The 24228-nt window shown below is 34.5% G+C and overlaps 1 protein-coding gene across 5 annotated transcripts in view; it reads left to right on the top strand.

Moving 5' to 3' along the window:
* Positions 1-24228, top strand: part of LOC136027875 (uncharacterized) — a 78725-nt gene that overhangs the window by 25153 nt on the left and 29344 nt on the right. For 4 of the 5 annotated variants that reach the window (XM_065705286.1, XM_065705288.1, XM_065705291.1 and 1 more), the window contains exon 2: positions 18354-19463. In XM_065705286.1, coding sequence (XP_065561358.1) covers positions 18388-19463 — 1076 coding nt within the window. In that variant the 5' untranslated portion in view covers positions 18354-18387. Of the gene's footprint in view, positions 1-12376; positions 13412-18353; positions 19464-24228 lie in introns of those variants that run through there. The other variant, XM_065705289.1, reaches the window with a different exon arrangement.

The raw sequence follows: 24228 nt of genomic DNA, 5'->3' as shown, positions 1-24228 counted from the left end.
CGTCCCATGAAGGTCTTGTTTAGAATATGAAGTTGTCTGTATGTTTGTCCCTTGTTCTTGGTTTCACATTTATTCTTAGTTCAATGTGTTCTGTCTTAGGAAATACATGATAAGATTCTGGTGATTTTTAGTGCTCAATATTTAGCCAATTTAAGACCATTCTCTAAATAATCCCTTAACAATCATGAGTCAAAATCGCTATCAAAATTTCTACTAAGATGCTCATGTGAAGCAGTGGCGCCATTTCAGAAAACCTTAGGGGGGGGCCAAAAATCGATTTTGGGCCCCCATCCAGCCTTAAAAATTTTAAAATTTTCGAACATGCCTTTAGGTACCGTACTACCTTTGGGGTTCGCATTTTGCAGCTTATTTAGGGACCAAAAACAGTACCAAAATAGAACATTTACTGTATAAATCAGAAACTTACGTACAGTTACTTCAGCAATGGATATCTCCTTTGCTTCATTTTTGCGAAGTCGTCGACAAGCTTCTCAAAATTGAGCTCCTTCACTGCAGCTTTCTCAGAGAATATAAGCAGCAAATGCGAAAGTCGCTCGTTTTCCATCGTTGTCCGGAGGTAGTCCTTCACAAACGTCAACACAGAGAAAAAACGTTCATTTGAGCACGTTGTGAGCGGGAGTGTGAGGACTACCCTGACGACCTTAAGAAGCTCAGAATAAGCTTCTTTCAATCCTCCGAGGCGTTCGAAGACATCTAAAGCGTTTGCCGGTTTCTGTGGAAGCTGCGACACAAATGCACGAGCTATTAAAGCTTGACACTTCAGCTGCATAGTATCGATTCCCGCCTGATCGAAGTATGTCGCGATCACAAGAAGTAAATCTGAGTCCATAAAATCTGAGTCCATAAAAACCCCTGCCAAAAGGGTGACCATAAATTAATTAGGGAGAACGGCAAAAACAAGATACTTTCTTGAAATGCAATAATCGTCGAGTATCTTGAATTTGCTATTTAGTAATAATTCACAGTAGAAATACGGTAAAAAAAAGAGAAAAAAGTAGAACAAGGACGAATAAACAAAGAATTACGTGGTTGAAATTGGGCCCCTCCAGAAATCAGGGGGGGCCATGGCCCCCCTGCCCCCCCCCCCCCAAATGGCGCCACTGATGTGAAGACTCTACTTATATTGGTCATTAGCATAGTTGGGTGCCCTTGCGTCTGGGGATGCACTTATGAGGTCATTCCTGCAGATATATATTTTGGGATTGATCTGACCACTTCGGTTAAACAGGTCATCTTGAAATTTGCAAAATTTGCAAAGTCTTTTTATATCTAAATTTTCCCAAATTCTCCTGGACTACACTTAAAACATTTTGTTAATGGCGGGATCCCTTTGTTTGAAACTTCCCATTGCCCCTCCTGGTTTCGCTTCATTGTATAAATGCAAGGATTTTCCCACTTGTACGTACTAAAATTACAATTGTTTTTTGCGTAATATTTAATTTTTTTATTCGTGCATAACAAGCCGGCCTCTCTGCCAGATACTGTATTAATTAATAAAGTATCAACTTAATAAACAACTCTTTATTAGTTAAAATAAAAAAAACAACGAGTTTTTTGAAATGAAAGTAAGGAGCGACATTAAAACTTACAACGAACAGAAATTACTCCGTATATGAAATGGGCTTTTCCTCCTCGACACCCCGCTCTTTACGCTAAAGTTTTTTATTGTTTTAAAAAGTAGAGTTGCGAGAAAGAATCAAACTTTAGCAGCAAGGAGTGGTGTGTCGAGGAGGAAAAGCCCCTTTCCTATACGGAGTAATTTCTGTTTGTTTTAAGTTTTAATGTCGCTCCTTTCATTTCAAAAAACTTGTTTTTTTTTATTTAACTTCTGAAAGTTTTTGAATTAATGCATGTCTGATTTTGGCTCTCCGTACATAAATTATTAAAATGAAATTTGCATATTAATTCTTTTTTTGGCTAAATGGCTTTCTCTTAGTTTTGATGAGACGATTTTGAGAAATAAGGGGTGGGGAAGGAGGCCTAGTTGCCCTCCAATTTTTCGGTTACTTAAAAAGGCAACTATATATTTTAATTTTTAACGAACGTTTTTATTAGTAAAAAATATACGTAACTTAAGAACTAACTTACGTAACAAACTTTTATATTCTTATATTTTTGATTATATATATGAGGGGGTTGGTCCCCTCGTTAATACCTCGCTCTTCAAACTAAATCTTGTTTTGTCCCAATTCTTTAAGAATGACCCCTGAATCAGAAAGGCCGTAGAATAAATAGTTGAAATTACCTAAAAAAATTTTTAGCATAAAGAACGAAGTATTTATCTCCTCCTAAATACCTCGCTCTTTATGCTAAAGTATTTTTAGAACCCCTCATATGCGTAATAATCTCTGTTCGTTTTAAGTTTTAATGCTTCTCCTTACTTTCAATTGAAAAAACTTTTTCATGTTTATATTTTCATTTTTTTTAATAGTAATGCTAGAAAATCCTGCGTTCTTTTCATTGAATTTCTCTTCCCCCATGAAATATTCCTCCAAGGAAAGATCCTTCCATATAGCCCCCTCCCCTGAACCCCACACCCAAACCAAAAAAATCCCCCAGATAATGTCGGTACATTTCCCAGCAACCATTACTGTATGTAAACATTGGCCAAAGTTTGTAACTTGCAGCCCCTTCCCCAGGGACTGTGGGGGGTAAGTCATCCCCAAAGACATAGTTATTATGGTTTTCAACTATGCGGAAGAAAATGGCTATCTCAAAATTTTGATACGTTGACTTTGGGAAAAAAATGAGCGTCGGAGGGGGACTAGGTGCCCTCCAATTTTTTTGGTCACTTAAAAAGGGCACTAGAACTTTTCATTTCAGTTATAATGAGCCCTCTTGCAACACTCCAGGACCACTTGGTCGATACGATGACCCCTGGGAAAAAAAAACAACAAATAAACACGCACCCGCGATTTGTCTTCTGGCAAAAAATACGAAATTCCACATTTTTGTAGATTGGACCTTGAAATTTTTCTATAGGGTTCTCTGATACGCTGAATGCGATGGTGTGATTTTCGTTAAGATCCTATGACTTTTAGGGGGTGTTACCCCCTATTTTCCAAAATAAGGCAAATTTTCTCAGGCTCGTAACTTTTGATGACAAAGACTAAATTTGATGAAACTTATATATTTAAAATCAGCACAAAAATCCAATTCTTTTGATACAGCTTTTAGCATCGAAATTCCGTTTTTTAGAGTTTCGTTTACTATTGAGCCGGGTCGCTCCTTACTACAATTCGTTACCACGAACTGTTTGATTATATATTGTTTGCTAATTGATATACTTTTTTATCATATGTTTTTATGGGGTCTATTGTATAAACATTCTAAATTCAAAATGCAAGGCAAACAGAATTATTAATAATTTATCAAAATTGACTTTACTTAATGGGCCATTAGATCAACTGGAATGATATTCTACTAATTATCCGCTGTAAATTATATCGTGTAGAACGGATACTGTCCATTGAAAGACCGTGGACGGTAGTACATTCTGTCACTTTAATTTATTATCCTTACCCCATAATTTATGATATAATTTTTACACCAGATTATATGAAACACCACGGTTACTGTCAGAAACTCATATTTCATTAGCGGCAATTCAGGATTTTAATTTAGTTTTGCTTTCACTTGTGACTTGCATCAACTGATATCTCTTTCAATAAATATCAGCTTGAGCATTATTTTAAATCATATGAATGTAAATTATTCATTGAAATGAAAGCGCTTGTCTAGCCCTTTTCCATTCCATGAAATATGCGCTTATTCAATATTTGACGAACCTGTGACCACATGCGCCTTGAAAACTCAAGGTAACTTTATTCACTTGTGTTTGACTAGATGATTGGGGTGAGAGGGAGGCTATATGTCAATATGTTATGAGAAAACATGCTACAATATTAAGGGAAAAGATACATCACAACTGGTAAGGCCTTATGCATTATTTCACAGAGACTCTTTATGAATTTAGAACTATTTATTCAAATGTTTTGTTTCAAAGCTATCTACATCCAGAGTAGTGGATGGTATGTGAGCCCCAAAGATAAATAAGCAGAGGTGCCATTTGGGCCAAATCTTGGGGTGGGCATAAACTCCATTTCGGGCCCCCCAACTTTCAAATAAGAAAAAATGCGAGTTTTGGCAGTATATCGATATAATATTCTAAGAAAAACTCATTTTCAGCACCCATGTGTTGCACTGTAACCGAATGTGGAACTCATCCACACTGACCTCTAAGATTAATTATAACATCAAAGATCATAATCAACGAGGTTAAGTGATTAAACTGTAAGTGGAAAATTCAACCAGGCTAAAGGCTGGCTCTCCTCAGCGAGAAACTTTCTTATTTAAGTAAACAACACGTCGGTGAAAGTAATAGGCGTGCAGTAATTTCAAATCAATTGGACAGAACGGATTATGTTGGACATAATGGATTATTATGGCCGGCAAAGGGCCCTTTGTGGTGGAAGCTTGGGCCCCCCTGAAAAATCTGACCCCCCCAAATGGCGCCTCTGTAAATAAGGACCTTAGCCTGGACAGAATGCAAGCAATCTGCTAACAATTTTGTGTAAACCACTATAGATTTATTGCACAAGATCATATCCGCTGCCTGGTAAAAAGGATGTTTCATAACCTCGCATATTGAAGCTGCAATTGTTCTACTGCGCATATCCAGGTTGCAGCGGTAGCTAGCAACATAGTAAGAGACGATCACGTCCAATACCAAGAAATATAAATGCCCAACCCCTAAAAAATAGTTTCAGATCAAAACAAGAAGTGGACTGTTAGAACCACCTTGGCCGAAACCCCTACATAGGAAACTTACCGTCCCTTGGCTTGAATAACAAGGGAAATATATCGCCTTGAAAATCAAGGAAAGTTGCTGAAACCACAATATTCTGCATATACGGCGTCATTTTTTTTCTTTTTTCTTCCAACTCAGATAGCTTGGCACTAGGACATCGTAGAGAGTTGTTTTATTGCTCATTTTAAAGAAATTTGACAGGGTTAAAAACTTTTTGCAATTAAAAAAATATATTCAATTTTTTACGAAAAAGTACATTTTTCTATAGCACTATAGAAGATTATGCTATTATAACATCAGGAGTTTGTCATCTCTACGTTCTTGTGTAATAATAATAAAAAAAAAAGGCAAAACCCATGTTTATACAAAGAACTGCATTTTCATATACTAGATAATAAGTGTCGTCATAAAAAACGCTATACTAACTTGTATAGGCGTTTAGGCTACATAAAGGATCGATATAGTTCATCATAAATGGTGTTAGCCAAATAGTTATTAATAGAAGTTTGTTCAGACTTTAACTTGACACCTATGTAAAAATTGCCTGCGGTTGTAATTGAACCTGTGACTTTTGGAGTAGAATACCAAAGGGCTATCCACTGCGCTAAAATCATTTTGAACAAGTAAAAAGAAAGTAAAAACATTTAAATGTGTTTTGTTTTCAGTACAGTGCAAATTATGTCCTGGTCTTGATTAATCATAATCAAAATTATGATTAGGTATGGTGGGCATTGATGGGCAAGGGGGGGATATTTTTCTCAAATCAGTTTTGACTAATGAAAAGGGCAATACTCCTTTCAAGTTCCAGTCGAGTGATTCTTTTTCGAAGTTTCTACGACAACAAATGACCATCTCAAAATCTCTATCAGACCCCTTTCGGGGAAATATGAGGCTGGGGGGGGTTATCCACCTTCCGGTCACTCTGAACCTTGCAAAGGGCACTAGAAAGTTTCATTATCAATTCAGTGAACCCCCTCTGAAGTTTACACGATCACTCTTTTAATATAAACCTTATTTACCCCCAGGGCATAACTTATAACTTTTGCCATAAGGGCTGTGGGAGGCATCCTCAAAGACGAAGTTTCTGAATCTTTCAGTTACATTGAACAAAACGGCTATTGCAAAATTTTGATTGGATGTAATCAGGGAAATGGTGGGCGTTGGAGGGGGGTTAGTTTTCCTCCAATCACTTTCGACTATTAAAAAGGGCACTAGCCCTTTCAGCTTGTTATTGAATAAGATCTTTTTGGAGTTTCTACGACAACAAATGGCCATTACAAAATACGTAGCAGATGCATTTCGGGAAAACCCGAGGTATGGGAGGGTAACCACCCCCCGATCACCCTGAATCTTGAAAAGGTTACTATAACTTCTGACTACCAATTCGATGAGCCTCCTCCGAAGTTCATAAAATCATCCTTTCTATATATACCTTATATGCTGCCAGGGAATATACCTTATATGCTGCCAGGGAATAACTCATAACCCTTGCCCTGAGAGTTGTGGAGGGGTGTGTCATCCTCAAAGACATAATTTCTGGACCTTTCATTTACGTTGAACAAAATGGCTATTTTAAAATTTTGGTTAGATGTTTGTGGGAAAATGGTGGGTGTAAACCCCCGTCTGCCGCCCTGTGAAATAATCTCTCAGTAGGGTTATCCAAAAAGAACCATCTCTTGGCTGCTTGCCGCATACTGGACTTATTACGTTTCGTGAAAATTTGGCATCGTGAAACCTGACATGCAAAAGAAATTAAGGCTTCTTAAACATCGCTAATCGATAAAAACCACCGTATCTGTATAGTATACATTTTAAAAAAATCTAGGAAAATATTTTAATCTTTTTCCATTTTGGATGCTCAATTTCCGTATCTTTAGACCGTAGATACATCGCCTGACATTTTAATCTTCCTTATCGACAAAAATGGGAGATTCCGCATTTTTATAGATGGGAGCTTGAGAGCTCTACATATGGGTTCTTGGATTTACTGATTTTGATCATGTGATTTTCATGAAGATAATACGAAAATCAAGCTCGTCGCCTGATTTTCACAGCCCGTAGGCTTTAAATGGTCAACTTTTAACTTGATGAGTCTGTATGCTTGGAATCAAACAATAGTCCTACTGGACAAAATTCCGGTATATAGTTCAAAGGTAATAACACTCCGAAGGACCGAGTAAAGGATTTATGTTTCTGGGGGTGTTTTTCTACCAAAAGATTTTTTATGGAGGGGGGGGGGGGGTAACAAATTTCGCATTTGTATTTTTAAAACCGATTTACGTTTCGGAAAAACAGTTTTAAAACATTTTCAATTCAAGATGTGTACTCTGAAATACGGACGAAGTGAATTCACTGACGGAATGGTTATTAACACTGGGCAACACATTTTCCCCTGGTGCGCATCTCAGTCAGAACGCCACGTATTGGGTGCTTGTGCTACGCATGCCTCTATGCAGCAGACTTTGGGCATTTCCACCATACCATATTGTGTACACCCCTTTTGCCTCTATTATTGATGTTTCTTCATCCGGGCTTTAAGCTACTGTTTTTTTTATCCATCTTTTTTTGCGCACTATCTAGGGCAAACTAAATTACGCATATCGTATCAAGACCTTTAACACTAAAAGATAAAAATTAACAAAGTAGCTCATTTCTGCTTGAGAAGTAATTCTTTTCAATTATGCGCTCCATATAAAGTCACGCTTTTTCTCAAAATTAGTCGGTAATCACCATTTATTGAAATGGGAAATTAATAACAATAATACAGCTTGCTTATTTTCTCCCACGACCTAAAGATGTTTGCATATCTTGAGGGTAGACAATTGTTCTTCCTGTTATTTGCTTTCTTGAGAAAAAAAAATTTAGTTTGTGCATTAAAACATTCGTGAAACCAATTTTTTCAAGGAATTAAATTTGTTGGAAATATTTAATATGTAGGAAGTATGTTGGGAAATATGTCAAAATTGTTGGAAATATGTAATATGTACGGAGGGCATGAAAAGTTGTAATATATGCTCTTTCTCTAATTGTAGGTATTATGCTCCGTACATACTTGGGATATTTTACGGGGGAAGGGGGCAAAACTAAAAAAAACTCCGAAAATAACATAATATATGGAAAATATAAAACACAATACATATACTTTCGGATTTTGGATTGGAACGGCTCAAAAAGCCCTCTGCGTATGGGATTAAATCGGCTCATTGTAATTTTGGAGTGGTAGATTTGTTAAGATAGTCAAATCTGTTATCAAATCTGTCAATCTAATAGTCACTAGTCGTAAGGGTTGCATGTGAGGGGGCGAAATTGCCCCCTAGATTTTGAAAAGTCACCTTTTTCATTATCTTTTGAAAAATAGGAAAAAAGCCTTTACTAGATTTTGAAAAATATTAATTTTTTGATTTCATTTGGGAAACGAAAACTCGAAATAATCTTTCATTAAAAAAAAAACAATTTTATCATCTTTCAGAATATGAAAAATCCTTGACCTCTCCCCCCCTCATTATATTTTTGGAAATCGGCACCATTTCCAAACATAGGCTATGTGACAAGTGGTTTTGCTTATAATCCTTAAATTTTGCTGGAATCCCAAAATTGCTATATAGGCTATACATATTTCATTAGAATACATGGTTTCCCAACCATTCTGGGATAACCAGCTGAGAATCACAAACCTGCCTTTCCACAAATCACCTTTGCCCAACAGAAAACATCAATTTCAGCTTTTTGGGCTTTTTGTTTGTTCCATTCTTGAAATACAAATTAGATCGTGTAGGCCCTGACACTTCAAGGTCCCAAAGAACCTGAGCATGAAGCCTCCCCTTCTGTGCAGTCATCTGCTCTGAAAATGATATAGATCTTAGATGTGTACGATACAGAACCTCTTCATAAAGAAGAAGAAGAAGACTTCACAGAAGAAGACTACATTGCTTTTCAATTATACAAAGAAAGAGAAGATAATGAGGAAATTTGTGAAGACAGTGAATAAACTCTAAGAAGACATTCTGGCTGTATTTGCAACAGCCGTAATCAGCGAAATTCAAAATAAAATAGCTTGGACAAAGCTCGTCGTAAGCTGAGAAAAGTACATACCCATAGCAGGTGAAAATAGTTGAGTCAGATGCTTTAAGAAATCTTCCCTGAGAATAGTTTTCAGGGAAGCTATTCTCCGGAAATATTTCTTAAAATCTCATTTAACTAACACAGCAAAATTTTCCTCGTTTACTGTGTTATAGAATTAAAAAAACGCACCCTTATTTAGAAAGAAAATGCAACCCTCCCTGAAAAGATCAGCTTTTCTTTTTATAACCAGTTGTAATTCCGGGAAAGGAGTGTCTTATTATTAACATGATCTTTAAATTTATTGCTCCCTCCTGTTGCTTATCGAACCTTGATCTTAAAATTTCCAATACAATTGTCTACCGACGACTTCACTTGTTGATTAGTGTGGGTGAAGCCTAATGCATAAAATCACCATTTAAACTTCAAAAACAAACATTGTTGATGTGACGCTCTTTTGAAAATAAATTGTGACTTATATCCGAACCTCCATGATTATACTTATCGATAGAATTATACCAAGATTTATGAATGACATGTCTTTCTTTAATTTCGTCATTCTTGTACCACAGAAGTAGAAAATTAAGATGATAAGAAATCGGTTTTAAGAGATATTATTAGGGTTGCCAACTTACACACTTTTCATGTGAAATACACTCTTCTTTTTATCTCAGAGAGGGGATGCGCAAATTTTTGACTTGTACCCTTTTTGAGCAAAAATCACTCTTTTTTGGCCTTGATTTGTCCTCTCTTTAAACGTCGGTAGTTGTCAACCCTGGCTATTGTCAATACTATTTTGTTCAAAAGCATTGCCTGGTAATACTGTGTCTTAGAATATTTCGCTTGATTTGTGTTACACATAAAAATTACTCCCACTAGCTTCCATCTTCCCTATTTTCAAAAATTATGCCTTAGCCTCAACGTTGATTGGTCGATCACCAATTTATCCTTGAAAATTGAATATCACCTTAATCAAAAATTATGAACGGATCCATGATTCACAAATGAATCTTTTGTCTTTGAGACAGTGGGCCGACGTTGAGACTCACAAAACGATGTTTAAGGTGTCGAATCCTTAAGGTACCGAGATTTATACCTTATGGACTAATAGCTTACAACCCTTTACTCCGGGCTTTGGGGGTTACGCCAATCCTGGAGGCATTATTCATGTGATCTTTGGACTATTTTGAACAAAATGGCTATTTCAAAATTCTTTTTGTCTTTTTTGTTTTCCATTAGGCTGCTACTTTTGAACTAAGCCAGTTTTCATTCCACAAACGATCTTTGTTATGTTCTACGTTATCGTTCCAAAACAAGTATTTCTAAGTTCATAATTTAGCTGATATTTTCGGAAGAAGGCACTTGAAATTTCATAATAACGAATTTCAACATTGAAATTTCAACATTCCATACTAAAGTTGTACTTCCACAATAAAGTTCCAGAGTAATTTGTCACACTAAGAATTCCTTATTCAGCGGCATTTGTGAAAGAAGGCAATTGAGATGACACATCAATGTTCCGCTGTGAAGTTCCGCTGCGAGAATTCTACAAATTCTTAATCTAGTCGGCATTTTTGAATAGAAAGGATTAGTTGGTTTGATGCAGACAAATAATATCCCAATAATTTGAATAATGTCCAAAAACTCGTAACACTAATTTTATGTAAATTGGATATTTACGTAGAGACGAAAAAAATAATTGACACCAGACTTGGCAAAATTCTGCTGTCACGCCTTTCGTCCAGAGTCAATATATATTAGAACTATATATTAGGATGGTATTCTTGTTAAGGAAGAATGGAATAAACGACACTAACTAGCGAGAATCTGCCCTCTGTTTATTTTGTATCTCTAAGGTTGTTTGTATAGATGTCTCGTCTCTATGGATCTTGCACCAGGGTTAAGCGTTTTCCGCCTTATCTGACATCCAGAATTCACATGTTACTTGGAAATTTCATTTTAGATTTTGTTAAAAACATGGTCGTTAAAAATCTTCTATTCCCTGGGGCATAACTTAAGAATCTGTAAAATTAGAAAATATGCAATCTGACCGTCATAGCTTAGGTCTATAGCTACCTGCCGGGCTGTGGGGCCGATTTCCATTAATGATAAATTTAGATTTCCAATAAATTTCTAATAAATTCTAATAAATTTTCAATAAGTATGGATTTCTCATCTCTCTTGATCTTGAACCAGGGCTAAGCGTTATCTGTCAAATGGAATTCAGATGTTACTTACGAATTCCGTTTTAGATTTCCCTTGGTCGTTAAAAACATGAAATCTATAAAATTACAAAATTTGACGTCTGACGGCCATAGCTTAGGTCTATAGCTATCTGTCGGGCTGTGGGGCTGAATCCCAGTAATGAAGAATTTTAAACAGACTTCCATCATTTGTTAAGATGGTCGCAGGCTTAATTCTATATGTTGCTCACATACCTTAGCTATATTTTCAAGATAGACAGCGCTGGGTAACATTATGCATTTTGATATATTTTAATGCTTCACTTAAAATTTTCTGTGTATTTATCTGCAATAATCAATTCTATCTTTGGATATCAAGGAGTCTTTGAGACTTAAATAGATTTAATACCAAATAATACCCGAGTTCCCGTGAAATGGCTCTGTTTTGTTATTGCAGCACGAATTTGAAACCTATTGCAAAGTTTGAATTACAAGTTAAACCAAATTCGAAACTTGTCAAGCTCAAAACGCTTTGTATTTTGAGGGTAGAACTAAATATGCTACAGCTAATACTGGATACCCCTCTTTTACCCCCAGTAAAAAGGCTACGTCGAGTATGGGCGGTCTAACAAACCCAAATTAACAGATCGACGAAGATTTGTCACAGCTTTTTAGCTTAACAACTTGCAAAAGTTTCTTTCCAGCCAACCAATAACGCTGTTTGAATTTGTTATTTTTAAATTGAAATACCTTTTTTCTAAAAATCTTTGTAATTATTCTCGTAACGGCTATCTTCTTACATTTATGGTTGGCGAAGGATTCATTATTATAACAATGAGAAAAGACAATAACTATAAAACAGTATGACACTTCTAGTAAGATAAATTTTTGCGATATCAGGGTGTTATTTAAGTTAAAAAAAATGAAACAAATAAAATTAAAACTTTAGCAATTCCTCATGAATTTGATGATTTACAGTTAGAATTATATCACAGAAAGAATTTATCTGTAAACAATACTTGCCACAAAATATTTACCTGCCTCAAAATTTACCTGTAAAGACAATTCTCCCTCCAAACGTTTTCTTATTTGTACTTGCTTAAAATTTCATGCAATAAACAAACCGGGTTTTGCTTCCCTGCTCAAAATTTGACATAGCCACATCAGGAAAATACAACAACGGTAAAAAAAAACGCGTTTATCTTGGTTCTGTGCGGATATACGCTTAAGAAATATTGGAAATGGCAAATAAATTGTTGTGATTGACGTTACAAAAATAAACTAAGGCAATTAAAGTAGAGTTTTAACAAAAAGATATAGAACGGTAATACTTCTCTTTCTCACTTAATGAACGGTCGATTTACTTGCAAAGTCAAAGTCATGGCTTTGAAACTCAAGGCTTTGTTCTGAACAGTCAATGAAATTATTGCGCTATGGATGTCAATATTTCAGCCGAATATTTCAGTGGGGTCAATTGAGACTAGAGTCAAGGAGGTAAATTCCATCCAAGATCTTCTGCCCCTAGATTAAAAAAAAAATTCTTTTCGTATTTTTTTAGAACATTTTTGTGTACTTACATTGAAAAAAGTGAAAAACCATCAAAATTACCTCCCCTAGATTTTGAAAGAATATATTTTTTCCCTTTCCGCTATTTTTTGTCATTGACTCTACTGGAAAATTCCACCCACCGACAAAAAAAACTTGCCGGCTCGTATAGGTCCTAACCCTTTTACTGCTTGAGCAGTCATTTACATTGTGGTTTTATCGGAGTTCACAGAACTTCAACACAGAAAAACTATTTTTTGAAACTGTTTCCCTTTTTCGAAATAGTTTTGACAAAATATCTAAGGTCTGATTCCATCATATTTAAAAAAATAAGTTTCCTTTCATGATTTTGCTAACAATTGTGTTTTGGGCTATAACAAGATCGCTATTTTCGTTTGATTCTCTCTTGCGACTTAGAAACATTGCAGGAGAAAATTACTGATGGATTTTAAGGTATAAGGTATATGACAAACCGTAGTTTCCACCACAAAGACAAGCTATTTTTTTCATTGGATTTATTAGTCTCAGATCTGTCCATTCACCTAGCCAGAATTATTATATTCCTTTGACATTTTATTTAGAGATGGATCTAAACTTATATAAAAAAGTAAAATAGTTATTTTAGAACGGATCTCACCCAATTTTTAGTGATTTTCAGCCAATTTTTGAATTAAAATTGTATATTTGTGAGTATCAAGTCATGGCTGATTGTAGAAAACGCCGAGATAGTCCAATTGAATGAGAAGCAAACCTGGCATCAATTCCCCCCTAAATAGGATTGTGTAAAAAGAAGGTTAGTTCATTTGTTAATAGATATGTCTATCTAACATACGTCCGTGCATCATTGCTAGGGCAGTAGAACCAAGGTCGATAGTCATAGAGCTAACATAGTGATAGAACCTATAGTCTTCCAAGTGTTTGATTAATTTGGCTTGGGTAAACGGCGAAAGTATGCGTGTGCCTCTCTTATTGGACCAATACACGGTTTGTTATCTTTTAGCAAGTCACGCCTGCCAGGGGTCTCAGACATTGGATTTCAAAAATTTGGTTCTGCAGATGGATAGAACTGAACCTCAGTTATGGAGTAATAGTGAAAATTTTCCTCTTTCTTTGATTTTTCAAAACCATAGAAGAAAAGAAGAAAAATATACTCAAACTGGCACAGGCAAAATAAAGCTTATGTGCATAATACAAACACGAATAAACTTGCGCATTCCTTTTTTAGAGAAATAAATGTAGACAGTTTTGCGGATTACATTTCCTCGTATTCATCATCAGTATTACAACTTTCATGTTTCATGCTACTACAAACAAATTTTATGTCTATGAGATAAAACGTCGAGAAGATAAAATCTTACTTAAAATCTTTTTCAATATCTGATGATGGTGACAACAGGTCGTTCTCTTCAAGGAAACGCCATTGGATTGTGGAAAAAAGTCTTTCGTAAAAAAAAAAAAAAAAAAAAAAAAAAACTCTTACTAGTTAGCAGCCCATTAGAGTAGGATTTACCTAATCGGTGGGCATTTAGAACTTTTGTACCTTCATCCTTCTTATTCATGAGACCATCTTGCAGGTCAATTTGTTTAAATGCAAAGCAAAGTTAGCTTGGTCCTGATAAAATATACCAAAATATGATGAAAATATAATGCTTTATTACCAAAATTATGGAAACTTGGCTACAACAAAGAATTAAATAAAGCGGGCCACCCAGGACGCCTTATATTAAATACCTAACATAACCTAACCCAACCAAAATGTCAACTCTATGTAGGCTATTAAATATTTGATTAAAACATAACAACATCGTAGTTTTTCTGCTGAGCGTAAGCTAATTGTCTCTGAATATAGATAAATAAAAAAACGTTTCTTGCACATACAAAAGATCAAAATTTTAGAGCATGTACTGGCTAATACAGACAGAAAATCGAAATTTGAAACTTGAAATTTGACTGCCTGTCCATGGATTATTCTTTATGGTTGATTGTGTATGGCTATGCTGTTTGACCTATGTGATTGTATGGATGAGTAGGGTTAAGGCCTCAATCAAGTGCTGGTCTATATTAATCACTAATTTAGGAAAACAGTCTTCCTTTTCTCCTTCTGTCTTTTTTTTTTGATGTTTTATATATATTTTTTTTTTGATGTTTTATATATATATATATATATATATATATATATAATATATATATATATATATATATATATATATATATATATATATATAATATATATATAATATATATATATATATATATATATATATATATATATATATATATATATATATATATATATATATATATATATATATATATATATATATATATATATATATAATATATATATATATATATATATATATATATATATATATATATATATATATATATATATATATATATATATATATATATATATATATATATATATATATATATATATATATAGTCTGAACCATTCTATCTGGAGACCATTATATTTGAAATTTTGTAATTCCTTCATTGGGTGGTGTTTCTTAATTTAAAGCAATATATCCACAAGTTTCGCTTCATTTGACTGGTAATAACTAGTAAGCTTCCTGTAATTCAGCACCAGTGGATTCGTAGATACATGAACTTCATAGTTTACAAGGAACAAAATTAAGTGGCGATGTTCAACTCAATGGCGTAAAGTGTTTTTTTTTTTATTGTAGTACTGAACTAGTCTTGTGCATACTGCAGCCAGTTGGAACAGGTAGATACGGTCTTCGTTTCTATCGAGCCAAGCATTTATGAAATGACCAATAAGTCTCACGAAAATGGTGATGACCATCAGCTTCATCAACGCTTATCAGAACAACCAGAGAGCTTCTGCAGGATAAGCAGACAATCTCACCAGGAAGTTGCTTTGATAAACCCAACAAAGGGACCAACAAGAAACCTCTTTCATCTGGGCAGAAAACCCTTTTTCCCAAAGATTGAACAATCAAAATTTTGAAATAGCCATTTTGTTTAGCATAGTCGAATGGTCCAATACCCATGCCTTTGAAGATGACAATTTGCCTTTTCGTATTAGAATAATATTTGCTTTCAGTAAAGCACTAATCAATTTAACGACGGCATACGTAGACTGGTTGTTGTTTTTGTTCGTTCACAAAGCTCTATTTTGCTTTTGACCTATTCTTATGTGTAGGTTATCTGATATACTGATTGTATATCTTTCTTGTTTTACCCATGACAACCCTTTAAGAGGGCATAATAGGATTATAATAGCGTTCGCTATTTTTGGGTTAGTGATTAGGCCAGTTTCGGCTGTATGTTCTACCGAAAACCTCGCAACCGTGCCTAGGTTGATTTCAAAATTGAACGCAGAAGAATAGTTGTACGGTATATTCTAATTTCCATGACTCTAGTTTGCAGCTCAAGGTCAAAACACGCAGTTATTGTTTCCGAAAATCGTGTACACCAAATGTTGGAACTGCTAAATGCGTGGCTTGAAGCGTGCCATGTTTAGTGTAGCTTGAAAATCCTTCACAAGAACCAAAAATTCTTGGCTTAATTCAGTTCTAATAAATCATGGCCCGACTAACTCACATAATAGTTTAGTTTAATGAATGGTTTAAATGATTCAAACCAAAGTCACCTTATAAAAGAAATCGTGATATTCAATGAGGTATATACATTTCAGGTGCCTTGTACTTCTTTAATGATGCAAAAAATTGCCTTGGTGCTCAAGACAGGTGTCATGTTGACATATATCCTTCTGTAAAATAATTGTCACTTTCAAAAGTCTGAGTAATTAGACCCAAACCACAGTAATTTGTAACATGTCTAAATGTACAACTTCCTGTTAGGTGTTTTAGTTGTTTTGCAAATAGAAATTAAGCTGGATCAGAAATCTTCTGTCCCCATAGCTCCCCTTCAGTGGTTTCAATTAGAGGGGCCTTTGTTCCCCTAAATTTGGTTCCTTCCTTGATTTCCTTCCATAGATCTTGGGTCCTTCCTAGTTTCTGAAAAATAATTCGGAGGGGGGGGGGACATTTTCGTTGAAGAATTCCAGTTTTGTATTTACATTGAAAACAACGGCAAACATCCACAGAATTTGAAAAATAAATTTTGCCCCCACCCAACATTTTGTTAATTGACGCCATTGCCTCGCTTAACGTTTTCTTTGTTAATAGGTGACGAGGTAGTGACGGGGGGTAGAATTTAAGTAGCCCCACAAAAATTGTTTGTCAGTTTATTTTAATCTCCTATATTTATTCCTTGGTTATATCTTCAGACAAAGAAACGAAATAAAGACAGTGAATGGCCAGACTATTTATTCAATAAATGATTTACAGTTAGGTTTCAAAAGATTTTACGAAAAAACATAAGAATCTGAAGCATATTATTATTTTTGACTTTATTTTGTATGTTCAAAATAACATAAGACAAAGACATAAGACAAATAAAATAAAAAAGTATGTTTTTGGTTTGTATTATTTTGTATGTTCAAATAAGATCAGCAATTCAAGTAGGACCAGAGTAAAATTGAATATTCATTGCGCTGATTTCCCTTCCTTTGAGAACAAATTATCATGGAAACCAACCTTAGATTTTAAAGGACATGGTGGGTTCAAAGGCCTCCTCTTGGTGCGTCTGCTTCAAACTATAAATTTTTTGATCTGTAGATTATTATTTAGTACCTTTTGATTTTGAAGATCTAGTTCTGCTAATCTATCTTTTTAATTCTAACCGTCACAGCAATCCCGAGGATTATTTATTATCTTTGCTAAATCAACTTGTATATCAAATCCACCCATTTCAGTAAGATTTATTTTTCGAAAATCAGCTAACTTGCTCATAGTGAAAATTATACTATTTGGCTTAAAATGAATATAAAAAAAATATCAAATTTTAGCAAATATATTAATTTTTATATCTAAGAAAAATTGTTCTCACTCTTTTCCCCGGCTACAGTGGACAGAAAAGTGAATATTAAATAGAAATTGTTATCTTTTCACATTCGAAACATTTAATAGTTTTAACTCAAAAAATAAATGCTGAAATTTTTTCACGCTGAAAAATAAATGCTTAAATTTTGCAGAAATAGAGTTCGACTGCAATTTCACTGGTAGTCCGTAAATTAAATCAAGGCCAATGCCTTTCGAAGGATTTTGATTTTGAAGACCTAATTTCTGTTTATCCGCCGTAAGTATCAGAGCAATACCCGAATTGCCATCTTTAATTCTTTATCACTATTTTTAGTGATTTTTCCTAGAACCATGGGTAACACCAAATTTCAAATAAAGCAACCACGTAAACGCTTGATTCGGAATAAAGTCAGTATTGGTATTCAAATCCTCAGAAGGTAGTCTGCACGCCAGAAAGCATATATTCCCATAGAAGTTCAGTTCCCCTTTTATTTTCATTCAATGCCTCATATGTCCTGCTTTCTTGCTAATTTATCCTATAATAAACAAATTTATACCCTTTTTACCACTTTTAAGAAGAAAGCGGATAAATAATAGCTTTGTAAATCTGTTCGCTCGCTTGGTGATTCTTCTCATTATAAATATTATGTTAGTGATTATGTTTTTTCCCTGTTGACAACCCTAAACAAAATCGAGTTGTATCTTGTTTTGATTGGATTTATTTAATTACCAAATCTATCCACTTTACTTGTATACTTTTATAAAAAGCAGATTTTTTTTTAGTGTATATCTTACGTCACCACTTGTTTTTGTGACATTACAAATATTTTGTAATTTTAGCTTGAAAAATGATTGATTCCCAGTTGGTCTGACCATGTTGAAAACCGTATCAGAATTCGAATGCTATTTCATTGGTCGGCCGCAATTCGAGTCAACGCCGACATTAAGCCAGCTCAATGGTGCGATTCGAAGGGCTTACTTCGAAAATAAGTGTTTTCAAAGAGAAGAAAACCGATACCTTATAAGCTGCACTGATGGTATTCTCAAGATAACCCCACTGAAGAAAGATGAAGGGTTTGAAAGTGATAGCTCGTTCGAGGAAGGTAACCCATCCAAGTCCCTTATTGAATCTACAAGTAGCGGAGCTCATAGCGGTTCCGAATCGGATGACTCATCCCTAAGTCGAAGCACTGAGTTCCGAATAGTAAAATGTGTATTCAATATAGCGGAAGTAATATTTTGTCATGTAAGCAAAGATACTATTGTTTGGGTAATTCGTGGGAAACAGGTCAAACTTTGTGGTTTTATTTTTGAATGTATTACTGAAGAGGCGACTAAAAAACTCTACGAGGATTTCGTTAATGAAAAGAAAGTGTTGAAACATGGGCAGATGCGGAAAAGGTGTGATGTTTCACGCAGTGAATCGATTTTAAACCGTGTATCGATACCAGAAGAGCGGTGGTGTGAACTTGAAAAGAAATTTGCAAGATCACCTATTATTGACAAGAGGCGACAACCTGAGCCGAAAGACATCATCAAAAAGCTTGAAAGAAAGTCAAGTTTCAATATTGTGAAAAGTGCAGATGGTGTCATGCATATTGAAATTTTAAGTGGTGCTCTTTCACTCCAAGAAGACCGCTCCAAGCTTTCCGAGGAGCTAAATTTAAAATTCAAAGATTTTAGTGACAAGAAATATCAGCTAAGTGATGAATCGAAATCCCCATCAAGTGCACATGATTCAGGGAAAACTACACCAAAGAAGCTCCGTTCACCTGTAGCACATGAACTTGAAGCAGTACTAAGGGCCCAGCTAGAAAGGCGGGCAACTCCGGACTCCCTTTCTGAAGAAAGGAAGATATCGGTGCCTGAAAAAGAGAAGCCAAAGAATGATGCAGCTATTAGAAGAGCCAAATCAATTTGCAGGACTGAGCGGCCGCGAAGCAGATCAAGGTAAGCTTTATTTCGTTTCATTATGCCTTGAAAAAAGTAAGCCAAAATCCATTCTTAGGCCTGTACTAAATCCATTGAAAAATCTGCGCTCATCACTAGGGTAATTTTCGGATTAAATCATCATTGAGATAGCTAAGAAACAAACACAACTCTAGAATCAGAAATTCAAGGATTCAAGAATTTCATCTTGAATCCAATTATAACATTCATTTTTGTCGCAAATTTACTGTACCCCCATCCCCCCAATGGTCAAAGATGTATACCGTCAAGGTAGTATAGGTGCACCAAATTTTCATATGTTACTCCTTATATTACTCCGGTGTGTCAAAACGATGCATATTTACAATTTAGGGTATATACTTGTTCATTGGATGGGTTAGGCATTAGGTTGGTTAATGCAAATTTACAACGATAATAAATGTTATACTCGGAATTAGGATGAAATTTTTATTCTAAAGGTATGTCTATTCCTTAGCTATCTCAATAATCAGTGAATCAAAAAATTTACTATCAGTTTTAGTCTTTCGTTAAAGTAGTATAACGTAACATTTATCGCTTTACAAACAACTGACTTCTCTCTTATATGTCAGGAAGATCTCCCGAACAAAGTACCAACATATAGTTCAAATACTTGACTTTTCGCAAATGGTTGGGGTTCTAAGATCTGAGAAATTAGACCCATATTCTTGCATTACTTCAGTTTCACTCTCTTCAATGGGTTTTATCTTTCTTTTTCCATGTATACCTTCGTCGTGCTTTAAACTTTTACTTCATTTTTACTTTTATACCTTTGACTCGCATCCTCAGTTTTACTTTCATCTTCTCAATTCTGTTAGTTCTCGCTACTTTATGAATATTTATTACTAGGTGTCACATATTCTGCTGATTGAAGCGTTAATTGAGATACTCGTTCATTCGTTGTATTCTGGTGCTTTCTTTTCATTTCATTCCTCTTTACTTTTATTTTTACTACCTTGTTTAGTGGTGGATTCTTGTTTGATTTGTCGATACAATGGCGCATCTAGAGCAACATCTTGTCTCTGTTAGTGTGACAAGGACGCCAATAATTGACGAAATTGACAAATTTATTTTTAAAAAAGAGTGAAAAACATAAAAATCACTGAAGGCGCCAGGATCTGTTTTGAGGGGAGGGGGCCCCCCTGAATCCATAAGTATCCTGGTGGGGTAAACTCTGAGGAGAATTGAATTTATCAGCTTAGTCAGTACCACGAATTCACCATTCAAATTTAAATTGACGTTTTCGTTTTGGGTCGCTCTCTCTTGCTTTTACGATCACTTTCCCCGTCTCATCAATTGGACACCCCCCTCTCCCCAGTCAAGAAATGATTTGTTGCGCCAATGCTCCAAAATTCTCAGAAATTACTTAATTGTATGATAATTAAAACAAATATATACCTGTTTGGAAATACAATTTAGCATGGCACGTTTGGTTAACCTGTCCCCGAAGATGGTTGGAGAAATTTAGTGATGTGGATTCTTATATCCCAGTTTACATTGTATTTTTGGATCTTATCAACTGGCGGGTCACTTTTGACTGATTTGGGTGATAAAGACTATTAAGCAGGGCCGTATGCAGGATTTTTTTTTGTTAGGGGGGAGGGGTTAACGAGGATCTTTTTCTGGGACGGAGTTACACAAAAAAACTAAAGAAACACATAAAAATTTGTTTATATTCATTTTTTTACGTATTTACGAGTCAGACAAACATTTTGGAGGAGGGGGGATCTCCCCTGGATACGACCTTGCTATTAAGATTTACTTCTTTTTCCTTTCTTTTTTTTTACCAGCTGAGACCAGATTTTTCCAAATTGATTTTATGTCGTTATTTCCATCAACATATTTACGAATCTAAAGTTACGAAGACGATTTAAGTTTCAGTGAATTTAAGTTCAGGAAGATATTCGTCCGCCCAAAAATCGAAACATCTTTTCGATTTTTGAATTTTAATTTTAATTTTTGTTTTTAATTTTTGATATATTTTCGATTTTAATTTTTGAATCGAATGTATTACCTGAGGTTATCAGCACTGCTTTCGGATTTATTTTAATTTCACATAGATAATGTAGAGACATAGTGAAAAATATGTTCTGTTCTTATACCTGGTCTTCCTCCGAAAAAAAGAAACACATTAAATAATTAGACTTCTCGGTACAGTTTTTTTTTCAAATTAGAAATTTAAACAGAAATGGTCTGTAATACTTCTAAAAGCACGTTCCCTTTTCTCCTTTTGAACCTTCAGTTTAAGCTTTTATACTTACCTTAGTTTTTTTTAACTTTTATACGATTCTGAGTTTTTTTGGGGTGGGGGGGGGTCAAAACAGGCTAGGTACAATTGTTCTGTATATTACGAAGTAAGAATTGTTTTCTAACTTCATACTGACAAAATAATTCCCCCTCCCCTGATGTGCAAATATATAGCCCAAATTATATATTTTCCATATATCTCTGTCACTTTTCTTTGTCTTGTCTCACGCTAAGCTAAAAAAAAAAAAAAAACGAAAAAAAAAAAGAAGAAGAAACCGGCTCTATTTAGCTTCTATACAAATATACGCTATAACAGACAAGTACCATTAAAAAAAAAAATTAAAACAAAGTAAGGGAATTGAAAATGATTTTTTTAATAAATTAAAACTTGTTTTTAATTTGGTCTGAAAATTTTTGGAAGACAGGGGGGGAGCTAATCAAAATTTTGCCCCCCAAAACCACCACTGATGTAAGCACAATTTTTAAAATAGATCTCGAATTAGCAGCATCCAAATATACTGAGGATCGTCTTAAGATGTAATAAAAAGGAACAAGAAAGCAGATTAGAGAAATCTCTCAGTCTTCAAAAGGGTTGTTTTTAAATTAACTACCAAAGTTATTACTTTTATAAAACTACTGTTTGATTTACTATGGTTTGTCGCTGATGTTTTTTTGGTTATGCTTCTACTTTATCACCCACTTGTCTTTACTTTATCCCTTTTACTCTTCGCAGCTTGAAGGTATATTTTTTATAAAACTACTTTTTGATTTAATATGGTTTGTCGTTGCTGTTTCTATGGTCATGCTTCTACTTTATCACCCTCTTGTCTTTACTTTATCCCCTTTACTTTTCTCAGCTTGAAGGTATATTTTTATAAGACTACTTTTTAATTTACTATGGTTTGTCGTTGCTGTTTCTATGGTTAAGCTTCTAATTTATCACCCCCTTGTCTTTACTTTATCCCTTTTACTTTTCTCATCTTGAAGGTGACCTCCTTCAGTTCCTAAGTTTTCCGCTGTCTTTTACCTCTGATCAAAATAATTGTCATCTTCGCAATATAAAAATTCGTATTCAAATTCCTTCTACTCCTGGCATAAGGTCTTATTTCGATCCTTTAGTGGCGAGTCATTTCCTATTTAATAAGTTCCCTGAAGCTCGAAGGTTATACTCTTTCAGGCTGTTCAAAAAAAAATAATTAAAATTTTTTTGGCGTCTTAGAAGCTATTTTAATCTATTTATTTATTTTTCTATATTTTAATTTTGTTGGAATCTACTTAATCAGTTTAATGTGTTTAATTTATAATATCTATTTAGTTTTTGTGTTTTATAGTTTTATTTAATTTGTTTCTATTTATTTCTTTTCTCTTTGCTCTTCTCTCTGTGAGTAAGTAATTATTTCTTTTCCCTAAGTTAGTAACTGGTTTGTCTTTCCCCTTCTTTACATACCAAAGAGCCTTTGGGTGAGTAGTAAATTAATATATATTTTTTTTTATTTCATAATGAATAAATCTTATCTATTTACACTAACCCTTTTAATAATATTTCTCTATGGATTTCTTATATTCTTTTTCTGATTTTTTAGGGCGTATTTTAGGCATATTTATTCTTATTTCTTCCTTAAGGGCTAACGAGAAGTTTTCTTTGGAGCTCAGCTCTTTCCTTTGAATCCTGCCTATCAGGGGCTAATATCCAGCATTTTTACGGGGGGGGCAAAAGGGGTTCATATCTGGATAGTTAAGGGACATGAGCTATATACTGATTTTTTCTCCAAATTATTGGGAGGGCAACTACCCCCTCCCTTCTCTCTCCCCCCAAAAAAGACGCCCCTGCGTCGTTTTTTTTTGGGGGGGGGATCGTAATTATTACTACAATTTCTCTCTCGATTTTAATTAAGACTGATCTGTCGATAAAGCCTTCAAAGCTTTGAAAAATTTACTTTAAAGCTTGAATTTCTTTAAATACCCTATAAAGCTGGTAAAAATTTGCAATATTTTCGGCTAAGAGTTAGGTTTACATAAACGAACTTCGAACCTTGTGCTGTGGGATAGAAAAATTTCCTTTAAAGCTTTAATTCCTTTAAATATCCTTTAAAATTGGTGAAAATATGTAATGTTTTTTATTAAAAGTTAGGTTTACGTTTGGTTTTTTAGTCTTTTAGTTTACCTGTTTGCAATTGCACTTCGGATCATGCGCTCTGGGAAAGTAAGATTTCTATTGGCGAATTTAAACGGATTTCTTCTGAAATGCGTAGAGTGATTCTTTACTTATCGGTTTTATGATAAAAACTCGGGGAGTGAAGTTCGATTAATGCTAATGGATTCAAACAAAATATGATGAAAATGTAATGGTTTAGAAACGAATTTGGGCTATATATTTGCACATTAGGGGTGGGGGTGGGGTAAAGCATAGTATATATTAAATACGTAGCCTAATCTAATCTAACTTAACCAAAATACCAACTAAATACTTCAAAATATAGCTACAATTTATTTCCCAACC

Source organism: Artemia franciscana, chromosome 6 (assembly GCF_032884065.1).
Source record: "Artemia franciscana chromosome 6, ASM3288406v1, whole genome shotgun sequence".
Taxonomy (NCBI): domain Eukaryota; kingdom Metazoa; phylum Arthropoda; class Branchiopoda; order Anostraca; family Artemiidae; genus Artemia; species Artemia franciscana.
The sequence above is the reverse complement of the archived record's forward strand: the minus strand, read 5'-3'. Positions and strand labels throughout refer to the sequence as shown.